At 54.3% G+C, this 15,296-nt stretch overlaps 1 protein-coding gene across 2 annotated transcripts; it reads right to left on the bottom strand.

Moving 5' to 3' along the window:
• Window positions 1-412: 412 nt before the first annotated feature.
• PES1 (pescadillo ribosomal biogenesis factor 1) lies at window positions 413-15,273 on the bottom strand. 2 transcript variants are annotated; one of them, XM_036098473.2, is made up of 15 exons: window positions 15,144-15,273; window positions 12,108-12,187; window positions 11,207-11,360; window positions 9,890-9,999; window positions 7,618-7,789; window positions 7,438-7,527; window positions 4,559-4,675; window positions 4,367-4,441; window positions 4,055-4,141; window positions 3,788-3,918; window positions 3,297-3,422; window positions 2,992-3,176; window positions 2,360-2,526; window positions 2,062-2,223; window positions 413-917 (listed from the first exon to the last, which is right to left on the bottom strand). In XM_036098473.2, exons 1-15 carry the CDS (start codon window positions 15,165-15,167, stop codon window positions 834-836), a joined length of 1,764 nt encoding a protein of 587 aa, XP_035954366.1. In that variant the 5' UTR covers window positions 15,168-15,273; the 3' UTR covers window positions 413-833. The 2 variants fall into 2 exon arrangements, with proteins under 2 accessions (XP_035954366.1, XP_077916900.1); XM_078060774.1 differs by lacking the exon at window positions 4,559-4,675.
• Window positions 15,274-15,296: the final 23 nt, after the last annotated feature.

Genomic DNA, 15,296 nt, shown 5'->3' with positions numbered 1-15,296 from the left:
ACTGCATGCAACGCCCACAGTGGGGGTTACTGGGTGGTTCTGCCGAGGAGCCTACAAGGTAAAGCTGGTACCCGCAACTCAAGCCGCACAGATCCATCGGGTGCTGGCTTCCACGTTCTGGGCTCACTCTAGCAGCAAGTTATGACAATCCCAGTTGGTATTTACAGAGTACCTGACTCACTAGACACTTGACACTACTAAGTCTGCATAACATTATCATTGAACCCTCCTCCCCCGCCCCCTGCCCCCACCCCCCAGAGAGGCTCCAGAATTTCTACCCTTAATTTACACAGGAGGAAGCACCATTCACAGAGGAAAAATACCTGGGCTGGAATGTGAGCCAAGGGCAGACTCCACTTCACTAGGTGGCCCTTCTCCAACCCCACGAAGGCTCATGAACATAGAATTCAACTGGTTCTAAAATTCCAGCTGTTTAATAACAAACGCTTCCTCACCCTCACCCCATCACAGCAGCAGGAGAATCACAGGTCCAACCATGGGGGGAAGGGGGCGCTGCAGAAAGCCAGGGGAAACGGAAGCAGCCGGTGAGGGGCTTGGTCCGGCCCCTACCCTCGATGTCACTGACTTCTGGGAGCTTCAAGTTGGGCTGGGCACAGAGGCCTCTCCTCTGCCCAGCCACCAGCAGGGAGCTCCATCCAACGGAGGCTGGGGCTCCAGCCAGAGAGCGTGAGAGGAAGCCAGGACCGGCAGGGGGAGGAAGGGGATGAAAACAGAAGAGACTCTGGTCTGCCACCAAGCCTGCGTCTTCCGGCCTGCCTATGCCAAGTCCAGCTGCCGGGAGCGGGCCTCACCCATCAAGAGGCTGCCACCACTCACACTGGCCTGGCCTTCTTGGCCTTCTTCTGAGACCTCACAGCCTCATCGTGGGCTTTCCGCTTCTCTGCCAGTTTGTTGGCCTGTGAGGAGAAAGGGGGGGATCAAGCTGTGATTGTGGGGTACCTCTCCTCTTCCCACTCAGGGCTGTCCCTTAAAGGCAGAGCTTCCAGGAAAGTTAAATAGGCAAATGACCAGGAGGAAAAATAACTAACTGAACAACCTCAGGCAATGAAACAAGCTTTTACCTTTGCTTTTAGGGCTCTATGATCCAATGGGCCCATAACAAGTTAGGAGGATCCCAGGCTCCCAGAGCTGGAAGCAGTTGCCCCATTTTTACCTTCCTCCTTGGGAAAGCTGAATGCCAATCAAACCTTCACCAGGCTGCTGGGGAGGGGTCTTTCCCCTGCGGCCCATTTGGCAACATCTACTACAAAACATACCTAGGCCTTTCAACCTGGCAATTACATGCCCGTGAATATACCCTGCAGAGACTTCAGAGGGAGGCAGGGATGTGCTCAAGGGTGTCTTCTAAGAATGCCTCAAAATGAAAAATTAATCCTATCTAGAGAACAGGTCACCTGTATGAGGTCATAGCCAAGAAATTCACCCTATGGTTAAATGAAAAACACACTGCAAAACAACCTGTATGCAGCATGATGGCTCTAAAATCCCATGTTATTACACACACAGAAGAAACTGGGGCGCTGTTACTACACATCACCCCAAAGGCAGGACTGTGAGCCACTCCCACATCACCGATTATAGAGTTCTGCAAAGCACTTCAAAAAAAAAAAAGTTTTTTTACAATGAGCATCTATGGCTTTGTGAACAAGAGGAAACGAAATAGAAACCTAATCCAAACCTCCCACAGTCCCTCCTGCTTTATGTACATCTGTTAAGTGGTCGTTTGTGAAAGTGGGTCCTGAGTCTGCTCGGACACCTCTGTCCCCAGACGTCAGTACACTCAGAAAGAGCTGGGTGTCAGAAAGGAGACTGAAACTCTGAAAAAAGCCCAGGCACAAGCTGTTGACACCAAGCTGCCCATACAGGCCTGGGTGGGGGCCCCAGGGGCTGGGCCAGGCCAGGCCAGACAGGTAACCTCAGAAAAAGGCTAAGAAAGGGCCCAGAGTCTGCGCAGAGGAGAGCCAGTCGGCCCCCAAGTTTACCTGTGCAGCCACATCCGGTGGCCACACCTGGAGTCTCAGGCGGGTGGCGGGGACTCACCTCTCGGATTTTGCGCCTCTTTCCAAACATGATCTTGTTATAAAGGTACTTCTCCCGCTTCTTCATCATCATGATGGCCAGGCGCTTGGCTTCATTCTCCTCCTCCTGGGCCAGCCTCTGCTTATCCTCCAGCTTCACGGTGCCTTCCATCACTCTGGGCCTCTGGGGACACAGGGTGGACACTTGTGGATGGTGGGTCCCCCCACCCCCACCAGTCCCCTGGCTCTTGCCCTTCTGGCACCAAAGATGGCCAGTGCGGCTGCTTCCCAGGCTGTGCCCCCCGTCAGCCTCCCAGTACCTTCCCCTCCATCCTCTGCTCCTCCAGGGCTGTCAGCCGGGCCTCTTCTTCCTTTTCTGAACCAGCCTCCGCATCTTCTTCCTCCTCCTCTTCATTTTCTCCCCCTTCATCACCATCACCATCATCGTCTTCCTCCTCATCCTCCTCTTCAGATTCACCCATATTTCCTATAAAAGGCCAATGACTTCTGAAAGCCCCGGGAGCCTCCCCTTCTCCCTGCAGACCAACAGCTGGGCCCAGGCACCACGCTCTTCAGCCATGAAGACATTCCAAAGAGAGTGCACGGCTGTCCCAATTGTGGCTCCTCCTGGCACCTCTCCCCACAGCCCCAGCTGCCTTTGGAGGAAACTCCAGGTCCCCGACCTTGAGCTCTGCCACCTCCTACATAAATACCCATGACAACTTCCAGACCGCTCCTGCTCGGTCACTCTGAACATCAAGCAACAGCTGACTGTAGGACAGACTCGTTCCCTTCTCCTAAGCCTGACTCCAAAGGTTGGTTTAAAGGGCTTTGTGCCCCTGCTGTCCCATTCTCAGGAGCTTGCCACCTTTGTAGCCAAGGAGGGAAACAATGAGGTGAGGCCAAAGCCAGCCCGGAGGAACCTATCCACCCCATCGCCTGGCCCGCTCACCTGGGTGCTCTCCCCGCTGCAGGGCCAACAGCTTCAGCTTCTCGGGAGGGACATAATCTCCTTCCTTCTCCGACACGAAGGGCGAGAGGTGTGGAGGCAGCTGCACTCCGGGGAAGTAGTCTGCCACGGGGAGGAGGAGCTGTGCATTCACACAGTCGAACACCCACTGGGGCTGTACATAGTACCTGGTGGCAGAGACAGGTCATGGAAGCAACCTGAAGCCCCTCTGCATCTGGGGCTGGAGACAGACCTCCGCCCCCAGAAACCCAAATAGACGGAGAAGGATGAGAGCCCTGCGGACCTACCTGCCGATAACAGGTGTCTGCTGCCCAGGCCGGTCCACGATCTGGTGGGTGATGCAGGAGTCTGTGACATCATACGTGGCCCCAATGCACAGAGACTGGTCCCAGGACACATCGCCCCCAAAGCTCCTACAGGCACAGGGGGAGAGCACAAGAGTATTCAGCATGAAGCGCCAGCATGAAGGTGGCCCACAAGCTCCCCCTCCTAGGACACACCCGTGCCCTCCCCCCACACCGGGATCTCCCCCGTCATCGGGCCGACACCTCCAGTGCTGGCCCAGTGGGGGCTGGCCCTAAGCTGGTGAGAAGGTGGTGCTAGCTGCCCGGGGGCGAGTGCCACCTGCGTGCTCGGGCTGAACGCTCCGCACGCCCACTCCGGTGAATGTGCAGCACACGCCTCAGGCGTAGCTGCTGCCACCATCCGAGGTCACTGCGGGCATCCAGGCCGGGACCCAGCCCAGAGCAGGGCAGAGCCGCTGCCGTCAGCTTCCCACCTGATGACGAAAGCCAGGGCCTCGCGGGGCACCTCACGGTTGAGGAAGAACTTCAGGCCCTCAAAAAGTTTCTTGTGCTTTTCCTGTGCCTCCAGCTCCTTCCTGAGGCCCTCCGCCTGCGCTGTCGTCTCCTGCCACAAAAGAGGCCGTGCCACCGTCGGGCCTGCCCAGCCCCGCACTGGAGGGCACAGGGCGGAGATGGTCCCCAGCCTCTCTCTAGACCCTTCAGTCCCAAGGCGCCCCCCTCCGCCGGCCCGCAGTCCTCACCCCATCAGCAGGAAACTCATCCACCTCAGCCTCCTCCTCCACAGGCACCACCATGCGGGCCAGACTGGCACCCAACGCCGCCAGTTTCTACAGGAAAGAAGCAGGGCTGCCACTTACAGGTGGGAGGTCTTGTCTGGGAGCATGGTCACGGTGGTGAAGGGGGAGCAGTGACAGTTCTAGGACATCAGTGGGCTTGGGTTCCAAGAGCAAGCCCCGAGCCCACCCATCTAGCCATGCACAACCCCACCCCCAGGCCAGTGACCACCCTTCTGCGGGGGGATGCAGGGCCAGTGCTCTGGAAGCCTCTCTCACCTCCATGGAGCTCTCGGAGTCCAACGCGTAGGTGTCCTCACTGGCCTTCGCCTCTGTGTGGACCTGACCCTCCAGCTGGGGGGCAGGGGGAAGGTCAGAGGGAGAGGATGCCAGGGCCCCCGCCTCCATGTGGGGAGAGCAGGGCCGTGGCCCCTGCACACTGAGAAGGACCTGGGCTGGGCTGGGCCCTACCTTGGGTGGGTAGTGCAGGTTGAGCGACTGGTAGAGGCGGAAGTTGACGAAGCCCAGCAGAGTGGTGTAGAACTCAGTGAAGGTGGCCATGACCCTGTAGTCAACGTCTGTCGGGTGCTGGGGGGCACAGGGGACCCATTGGCAGTGCGGGTGCAGGTAGAGGGGAAAGATGGCGCTGACGACCCCCATGGGAGGGATTCCAACCTGCCCAAGGCCCCTCCATGGCAGCCCTGCCTTCAGACCCCTGCCCCATGAGAAGGGGCTATGTGGCATGTCCCACCACAAGCACTTTGGGGGAGGCTCTGGACAGGGTTCCCCAGGGTTAGGGGCATCCTGAGGCCAGTGCCAGATCCCCAAGCCATAAAGGGGAAGATGAAAGGGACTGGCTGGAGCTCCCCTGCCCCTGCCCCAGTTCCCTACTCATCTGGCAAGCCCCAGCTCAAACCAGACTTGGTCACAGAGGCGGCCTGCCAGGGCCAGTCTGGTCAGAGCTCATCCTTCTCCATGAGTCATCCCACAATCTTCATTTAACATCTCCGGGGCTCGCCTGCTAGCCTCCCCCCATGCTTAGCCCCATCACCAGCCCAGCTGGCATCTGTCGGCCTGGGTGGATGGAACTCAGCACCCTCACGCCTTGGCAGGAGGCTTGGGATGGACACTCAATTCAGCGACCCAGTCTCAGGCCCATGCCAGAGACAAAACTACAACTTGAGGACCCAGGACAGGATGGGACAGCTGCCTGGCTTGGCCCCAGGAAGCTCTGGAGAAATGGCAGGAGAAAAGCTGCCTGCCTGGGGCAAAAGCACACGGCTACCCTCGAGAGCTGCCAACCCAGCAAGTAGGGGACATGATAGGGCTTATCTTTGCCCTTGAGGAGTTGATAAAGCAAAACAGGGGAAGGATCTGAGAGCCAGACAAAGTGTCTCAACTCTTGAGCAGCACTGCCCCCCACAGCCAGGGAGGCTAGCCCAGCCCTGTTGACCCCCCAGGACCTGGATGGCAGAATATGCTGAACAAGGTCAAAACTGGTAATGATCACAACGTCCCTTTTATGCCAGGCATGCCCATGACCTTGCGCTGTTTCTCTATTCTGCCATTGGGCAGTGTGGGTATGAGGGTGCAGGGACCAAGAGGTGCTCCACCTGTGCCCCCATTCACACCTCCGTCCTTCCAAGAGCATCTGCTAGGGAAGCATCTGAGAACTAACTCCATAACTCCATTTTCTTTCTTTCTTTTTTTTTTTTAAAGATTTTATTTATTTGACAGAGAGAGAGACAGCGAGAGCAGGAACACAAGCCGGGGGAGAGGGAGAAGCAGGCTTCCCGCGGAGCACGGAGCCCAATGTGGGGCTCTATCCCAGGACCCTGAAATCATGACCTGAGCCGAAGACAGACACCTAACGACTGAGACACCCAGGCGCCCCAATAACTCCATTTTCCACAGCACAGCGCTAAGCAGGGTCCCATCACCCCCCTTCCCAGCCCACCTACTACCTGCCTGGATCCTACTTTGAGGAGCCCAGCACTAGCTGCTCAGGGGAAGAAGGCACAGGAGGGCCTCAGTAATGACCCAGGACCGGTCCCCCATCCTCCGGCTGAGAGGAAGTAGTGGCAGTGAGCCGGCCAGGGAGGAAGGAGGAATGGGTGGCCTGTTCCCTTCCCCCAGGGCCAGCTGTGTGGAGGCTGGCCTCCACAGGGCCCTATTCACCACCCGGAGGACATACAAAGACCAGTCTGAGCAGCATGGGGGTGGAACATCAGAGAGAAGGAAAAAGAGGAAGAGCTAGGGAGGAAGGAGGCATGGCAAGAAGATAGGAAGGAAGGAGGTGGAGAGGAGGGATGGACCGGGGAAGAGGGAAGGGCCATACTCTGGCCAACAGGCCGGCCCCGGAGAGTGGGAAGAGGGGACTGCTGAGGGCCAAGTCGCCTCTCACCCACGGACTGCAGCCTGCCCCCAAACATGTCCGCTACCCTGCAGTCAGAGTGGGTTCTGGCCTTGGACCCCCGCCAGCCCAGAGTAAAGGGGAGGGGCCCAGACCCCCAGCTCACCCTGCAGCACCTGATAACCTGGTCAGCAAACAGATTGTCCAGCCAGGCTGGTGCATCTGCTGCTCCAGGCACAGGCAGGAGACCAGGCCACATGCAGGCCCACAGGATGACAAGTCAGGCAGGAGAGCCTGGCCCAGACCATGTGGGGGACTAGAGGCTAATGCTGCCCCATGAGGAGGCAAAACCAGGATTTCTCTCTGTGAATCCCTGCCCAAAACACCCAGCCTAAACCAAGATAAATAGGAAGTAGTGCCATGGGCTAATGGCTTCTCATATACTCACCCTCCCCCACCTCACCCAGTCCCCCAGCCTTGAGTGGGAGTCAGGGGAAGCTGAGGAGTTAAGCACAGCAGCTTGGCCAAGGTCTGGCAGCCACTAGCGGGAGAGCGGGACGATGACCCCAGGGCTCTGAAGGTAGGGCTGGGCTCAGCTACTGTCGGAGCTTTGGAAGCTGCTCACTGCTCACTCAGCAGTCCCGAAGGACCAAGCACCAGGCACTTGGAAGGATTTTTTTCCTTAAATCCTCAGGACAAGACTTAGAAAGTGGAAACACATCACTCATTAACTAAGGCACAGAGAGATGCAGGAACACGTCCAAGGGCACCCAGCTGGGGAGGACTGCACACAGGCTGGCTCCGGCTCTCACTACGATGCTGTGTGGTACATTCCTCACCCCACATCCTACCCTGGCCGCACTCGGGAACCCAGCACATGCTGGACTATGCAGGGCAACAAAATCCCCCCTCTGCCCAAGTCCTTATGTCTGTCTAGGAGCCAGAGAAAGAGCAATGGCCCAGCACAAGCCCCCGCCTTCCTCATGGGCATACTCACGTCATGGGAGAAGGCATAGGGTGTGATCCACACGATGGGCTGCCCCAGCACCTCGGCCTGGTAGTAAATGCCTTTGATGGACAGGAAGACCTGGGGGGAGGGGACAGTAGGGTGAAAAGCGCTGGGAGGCAGGGCAGGGAGCAGAGCGGCGGCCCCTCCCCCCGGTGGCCGTGGGCTCACCTTGCGCAGGGCGCGGGCAGCTATGACGTAGTGCAGGAACTCCACAGTGAGCCGGCGGCACAGCTGAATGGTCTGCACGTGGCACTTGCCAGTCCGTGGGAAGGTGGAGAAGAGGAAGCACATGGAGAGGGCATCATCCAGGTCCCGCAGAGCGTCTATGAATGTGGGGTACCTGCACGGCCAGGAGGGCAGTGCTCACAGGCTTGGTCAACCTGGGCTCCAGGCGGGGGGGCCTGGACTCCTCGTCCACTCTGTCAGTCACGCCAGAGGTCACCAGAGTGAGTTATGTCTCGTCCCTCATCACCCAGCCCTCTTTCTAGTTTGCAGAACCAATTGGAACCAAAGGGTAAAAATGTTGGAATTTTTTCAGTCCTGGGCCAAGAAAAGCCAGAGCGAGAAAGCGCTTCCAGGAATCCTGTGACAAGTGAGGAAGCTGACGAGAATGAGCCATCCTTGGCAGGATCCACTACGGCATGGCTGCCCTGCTGATGGACGGGGGCCTGGGTCATGGAGAGGACACTGGAGTATGTACAATGACACCTCATTCCAGTCCCAGTTGTGGCCCAGGATGGGTCACTTGGCCTCACCCAACCCCAGTGATTTCATTTGGAAAATGACATTGCTGGACCAGACTGCTGGTTTAAAATTGGGCTCCTGTAGCTCCCTGGAAACGCCTGGGGACAAGTGGACAGACAGGGCCTCGGGCCTCCCTTCCCTAGCCAGGGAGGGACCCGAACTGCCTTCCAGGAAGCTTTCTTTTGCAGAAAGCGTTCCGCTGCTTCAAAAAGGGACTGTGAAAGCCATGAAACCAGAGATGGCCAGGGTCCCTCCAGCCCAAGGTGGCATCACTCCCTGCAATACGCCAGGAGGAACCTGCCAGTCTTCAAACCACACCGAGACAGAACAAAGGCTGCAGGGACCTCTCCAAAGACAACAGGAGGAGGGGCATCGGGTCTTCTGGTGCTCAGGCGGAAACCTCAATGGGCCCCCTCTGGTGCCTCTGAGTTCCCTTTACACCTCACGCACAAACCCACCAACCGGGCCAGGACCTTCGTAGAAACAGCCCCAACTATTTCTGAGCCACCTGCTTTTTTATAGGCAATGGCTATGGAGACGGCGGGGGCGGGGGGTGACACAGATTTGCAACACCATAACCACACTGCCACCTGGTGTGGGCATGAATCCAGACACTTGGCTTTTTCCTAGTGCAAGTTTTGCATTTGCTCCACACATGCTCGGAGGAGGACGTGCTTGGAGCAGGAACTCTTCTTGGGTTGCCCAGCTTGCAGGCTGCAGAGCTGTGGTGAGGACACCACATGTCAGGCTCCTAGGCCAGGGCTCTCTCCATGCTAGCCCACGGCTGGCCTGACTCAGTGGTGCCAAGTCCATCCAGCCTGGAGTGAGTATTTCTAGGCCGTCAGCCCCCAAGAGAAGATGGACGTTCATTAGTTCAGGGTTTCTGAACCTTACCACCACTGACAATTTGGGCCGGTTGTTCTGTGTAGTGGGAACTGTCCTGTGCACTGTAGGGTGTTTAGCAGCTTCCCTGGTCTTTACCCATTACACACCAGTAGGACTCCTTCCCCTGCCTCATGTCCAAATCATGAGAACCACAAGTGTCTCCAGACATTGCCAAATGTCTCCTGGGGGCCAAAACTGCTACTGGTTAAGAACCACTGACTTAGCCAATGGATGAGTGGGACTACTGAGAAGGCTGAACAAGAACACTTAAGATCAGAGGCACCCACGGGTGCCTGGGCTCAGGTCATGCTCCCAGGGTTCTGGGATTGAGCCCTGCATCAGGCTCTCTGCTCAGCAGGGAGCCTGCTTCTCCCTCTTCCTCTGCCTGCCGCTCCCCCTGCTTGTGCTTTCTCTCTGTCAAATAAATAAATAAAATCTTAAAAAAAAAAAAGAAAAGAAAAAAAAGATCAGAGGCACCCAGCCATGTCTGCCCCACGTGCCTGGGGTACAATCCCAGAACTCTGGATCTCAATCACCACAGGGCCTTTGCATCTGCTGTTTCTGCTTGGACCACATTTCCCTTGGCTGGCTCAAGTGTCTGCCCCCAGACACCTACTCTGACAAACCTGTAGGTAACATATATCCCCCAGGTCCCTTCATGCAGTTAGCATCCCACATGGTACTTGCTGTGACTTGCAATCATTCTAGCAATTTGTTTGTTTTTTTTGGTCTGCTTCCTCCAAAAGGATGCCAGCAACTTGAGCAGGACCCTGGTCTTAGTCTCAGTGCTAGGACTGAGTCCCTAACTTACCGCTCCTTGACAATGTGGTCAAGTTTGTAGTTGGGCTTGTTGTCCTTCAGACGTTCCACAGTGTTCCACTCACTCTTCCCATAGGCCTTCCGGAGCTTCCGGACAAACACCTGGGAGAGAAGAGAGATCACTGATGCTGGGGCCAAGGGCTCCTGGAGACCCTTCTTCCACCAAAGAGGGACACACGGGGCGGGAGGACTCTCAGGGCCTCCTGAAGCTGACCACAGCTGTCTGTGCCATCTGATCCCCTCAGCTGGGACGTATAAAACAGTGAACTCCAAAAAACATCAAAACTGACCCACACGGATGAGCAGAGCCAGCTTGGTGCACCCCTGTGATGGATGACCAGAGATAACCACTCAGACGTGCTGACTCCACTACACATTTACATGAAAACATAATGTTTTCAGCCCTAGTTTCCAACTGAGGCCAAGCGACCTGCTGGCAAGGCAGCTCAGGGCCAGGAAAGCTGGCCTCCATTCTGAGCACCAGTCTGTGTGGGCGTGAAACAAGCCACGGGTCCATGTTTTGGGCTAGGTCACACGGGAAAATGCAGCTGAGGCCAGGCATGGGCTCAGAAGGTCCTCCACACCAACTGATGTCTTCCCTATAAGTACTTTTGGTCAGGCCTGCCCTTGGTGCTCTTCAGAGGCTCTAAGGCTACCTCTGCTGAATAGTCAAGATAGCCATTTCCCACAACAGGCCCTCTTCCAATGCAGTGAGTTTAAGTAGTTAAAAGAACCCAGCAGCAAAACAGAACAAGCCACCTACCTCCTGGACTTGAGTAAGAGGGCCAGCAGCAGGTGCTGGCCAGTCTCCTGTGGCCACCAGGTGGCGCCTCACCCCTCCCAGCCCAGGACTCAGCCTGGCCCGGGGGCTCCACAAAGGCTTCAGTAACAGCAGTCTACTTTCAATTATCAGCATTTGGTCTGAGGTTTCTGTTTTCCCTGTGGCATTTGAGCAGTTAATGGTTTCCATTTATGGAATGGAAAGCTTGGTCTCCTGGGAGCAATTCCAGAAAGAATTTTAAAAGGAGCAGTTTCTTTGGGCAGAGACTACACCAAAGAGCCCCTGAAATAGTACTATCTTTGCTTCAAGGCAATAAATTTACTTTCCAAAAGAACCAGGGAAAAGGTACAACAGGTAAAGCATTAATCATTTGCCAGGTTCTGTGCACATTTCCACATGGGATCTCAGTTAATCCTCGAGACATTCCTTTGAGGCTTGCTCAGAGAGGTTAAACAATCTGCCCAAGGTCAGTTGGTGGGTCACAGAGCAGTGATGGACGCCATGCGGACCCTAGAGCCCCGGCCTTACCTTGTATTCCCGGAACTTGTTGACGATGGGCTCATGGAGGAGGAACTTGATGTCTTTAAGAAGGTAAAAAGTTCGGGCCGCTGTGGAGCCCTTATTAACCTTCTTCTTATGTTTGGGTTCATGGGGATAAATGCCTTTCAGGATACACAGCCGCCTGGAAGATAAAGGCCATCCCTTCTATCAGTAAACGTGCTGAACCCTGGCCACACCAGGCCTGCAAAACAGCAGTGAACAGGGAAAACAGGGGCCCTTGGAGAATTCATGTCCCTGTGCAGGATCTGACAAGTCCCCGAAAATCACCTAACGTAGATTGTCACACACACCAGAAAAGAAACAATCAGGATGTTGACGGGGCCAGATGGCAGGTACCCCTTTTAGCAAAGGCAGTCAGGAAAGGCCTTGCTGAGAAACTGACATTTCAGCCATATAAAAGGTAGAGGGAAAAGCATTCTGGAAGGACAGAGGCTGTAAGGGTAAAAGGTGCTGGGTGACTAAAAGTGGGCCACAAAGCAGGGCCCACAGGCTGTGGAAAACTATGGATTTGACTCTACGAGGAGCTGAGAACCTCTAGCTTCAGGATCAGAGGTCTGTTCTGCCAGAAGGGAGGGGATGGGTGACAAAGACCCAGGCAGAAAGCAGCAACGCACTGTAGCAGTGAGCTCATTCTGATGACCCAGAGTGGCACAACCCATTCTCCAACTTCTCCACAGACCCACCCCTGGCAAAGCACAGCTCATTAAAGCAAAACCAGACTAGAAAGAGGAGGGCTTATCAGAATTCTAGAGAGTTTGTGGCAGCGCAGGTAAGAAAGGGATGCGGCTGAGTCTTCACCATCACTGAGTGTGACTCACTGCCCGGGCACCCCCCGTAGTTCCCCTATTCCACCCTTCCCCAACCTCACCTGAAGTCAGCCAGGCTCAGCTGCAGCTTCTTCCGGGCTTTGTTTCGGGTGATGTAGTTGGTGGCAGAGCCTCGTTCATACTTGGGGAGAACAAAACCAATTGACCATTAGCAGTGATTGCCGTGATGACATCAATCTCTGGGCATGCCTCAGGCCGGAGGCAACAATCACTGTGGACAAGTAGCCAAGAGGCTTCTGGGACAGGAAATGCTATAGGGAGGGAGTCCACCTGCCTGAACATGCTCTCCTGCACTGTCCTTGCAATAATCAGTGTAAAGGACACACACATCTGCATGATGCTGGGGACAAGGTTGCTATGGATCAGGTGCTACGCCAAGCACTTGGCAGTAGCTCTAAGTATTGGCTGTTATAATTAGTGATTTCCACACATTATTTCATTTAATCCTCACAACACCGTGGCATGGGTGCGATTAAAATTCCCATTTTACTGAGAAGAAACAGGCTCAGTCAAATAACCTATCCAGGTCACATAACTTTTCAAGGGCTGGGATTCAAATGTAGGTCTGAGTCCTCAGCCTCAGTGCCTAATCCCCTAAGCCAGTTTTTTCAACTTTTTCATTATAACCAATCCCTACCACCAGAAGCCTTTTTAGACCGTTTCCCCCCTTAATTGTCCCCTCTCACAGCCCCATGAAATGTTAATACTGCAGACATACCAAAGATTATTATGTAATGCGGTCTTTTTTGTTTTTTGTTTTAAAGATTTTGTTTATGTATTTTAGAGAGAAGGGGAGGAGGAGAGAGAAAGAGCTCTTGAGGTGCAGAGGAAGAGAATCTCCAGCAGACTCCTCACTGAGTGCAGAACCCTGATGACCCTGAGATCACAACCTGAGCTGAAGTCAAGAGTCAAAAGCTTAATCAACTGAGCCACCAGGCGCCCCCACTGAAATATCTAAGACCCCTTCAACTAATTCTTGTTCCCTTGCGGGTGATATCTAGCTGAGAATGCAAGCTCTAAGCCAAAGCCTCTCCCCTCCACCATTCATTCATTTAACAGAAAATAAGAGGACCTCTACAATGTTCCTTGTATTAAGCTAGATGCTATGAGGGCAATGAAGACAGAAGGCCTGGTCTCTACCTACCCCCAAGGAGCATACTGTCTGATGCAACCACATGGATACCTGTAGTGCCAAGATGCGGCCTCATGTTCCCATCTCTGTATCAATGATAAAGAGTAGCAGTGCATTGTACCAAGAATGTCCTTTCCAAACAAGATCATCCTCTGCATTAAGGCAGCAGGGACCTTGATGGCCAGGTCTAGCTCTAAAGAGATAAACCTACAGCCCCTCAAAGAGTATATTTATGACCCCCCACCTTCCGATCACCCCGTCACCAAAGACAGCCTTCATTTATTCTTTCCTCAAGAAACTGTCTACTGGGGCTACAAAGATGAGCTTCAGACTGCCTCAGAAAGTTAGGTCTTCATTAAAAGTGTTTTCCATTGCCTTACATCACACACACGTCTGTCATCATTCTTATCCTTTTAAACATCAAGTAGACAAGTAGTTCTCCACTGGGGTGATTTTACTCCTTGGGTGCGTGTGGGATGGAGGGAAGGGAATTAGGCATTTTGGATTGTTGAGTGCCATGGCATCTAGCGTGTAAGAAGTCAGGATGCTACTAAATACCCTGTGATGCACAGGACAGCCCTCTCTACGACAAAGGGTTATCTGGCTCCAGGTGCCTGGGTAGCTCAGTCGGTTAAGCGTCTGCCTTCAGCTCGGATCGTGATCCCAGGGTTCTGGGGGCTCCTTGCTCAGCAGGAAGCCTGCTTCTCCCTCTCCCTCTGCCTGCCGCTCCCCCCTGCTTGTGCTCTGTCAAAAAAAAAAAAAAAAAAAGCGTTATCTGGCTCAAAATACTTGTGCAACCCAGCATTAAAAACTGTCGTGATTTGTTTACATAGCTACATCTGTGCTGCAAGGGAAGATTTTCCATTTAATATCTTTGCAATTCCAAACATTAGCACTTACTGGTTGTTCAATAGTGTGTTGGGTTAAACATAAACAGGCAACAGGAACTTTCAATCTGAAGGAAACAGGAAGCAACTACATCTTCCTCACCTTCATCCCTTCCCCAATCTTTTCATACCACCAAGGTGATTCTCTATACAGCAACAAGAAATCCCTGAAAAACCGACCATGGTACTTCTCCTTTAGTTGAGGCCTACTGCACTTGGAATAAAATCCAAGTTCCTCCTGGTGGCTCACAGGCCTTGCACATCTGGTCCCTGTCTAACCTCAAGCTCACCAAATGCCATTCTTCCCTTAGTTTGCTATACCCCAGCCATCTTGATGTCCTAATTTCTTGCATAAAGAAAGCCTTTCCCACCTAACGGTCTTGACACTGAGTTTCCCCTGCTAGGTTTGCTCGCTAAGCACTCCCATGGCCCAGAACCTATCTGGGATCTTCTGATCTTTCAGATTTCAGCTTAAATGTTGAGTCAGAGAGACTTCCAACACAACACTAACTGAAGTAAGTATACTTTTATATTCTCCATCCTTATCTTTCACATCACATTTAACAATATGTGATCGTTTTATTTGGTTGTTTATGTCCTTTCCCCGCTAGAAAGTGAGCTCGGGGAAGGCAGGGACCACATTTGATTGTTTATGTTTCCCTCCCCAGTGTCCAGGGCAGGCTCAACAGAGAAGGGATAACAAGTTTTGGAAATGATAAACTTGACGTAATGGTAATGTTTATTACTGTTTCAGTGAACAGTTGTCTTTCGGCCCGGTCTGCATTTGGGGTGAGGCTTTCTTTGGCAACTCCCAACGTTCTTTTACAGCCCTACTCCAGGGCTCTTTCCTGGGCTTCATCCCGGGATGAGTACTACCATCCTCGCCCATCCTCGGACCCCTTCTCATAGATGTCTCTCATCCCGTTGATTCCAGCCGTTTCTGAACGCATGAGTGGCCACGGCCAGAAAAGGTGCAGTCCCCTGTCTCCCTCGCTCCCACCTCCCTCCCCGCCCCCCTCTCCCCAGCGCCACCCCTCCCGGGTTTCTGCCCCATTCACCTTCTTCTTCTCCAGGCCTCCCATTGCTCCACGCTGAAGGGTCTACGTGCGCCGCGCGGACAGACAGCGCCACTTCCTCCCGCACGGGCCCTGCCTAGGGCCCCGAGGCCCCCACTCCGCGGGTCTGCGCGGGCTGCCCGATGCGGTGCCTGA

This window comes from Halichoerus grypus, chromosome 13 (assembly GCF_964656455.1).
Source record: "Halichoerus grypus chromosome 13, mHalGry1.hap1.1, whole genome shotgun sequence".
NCBI lineage: Eukaryota > Metazoa > Chordata > Mammalia > Carnivora > Phocidae > Halichoerus > Halichoerus grypus.
Note: the sequence above shows the minus strand (reverse complement) of the source record. Positions and strands in the feature narration are given on the sequence as shown.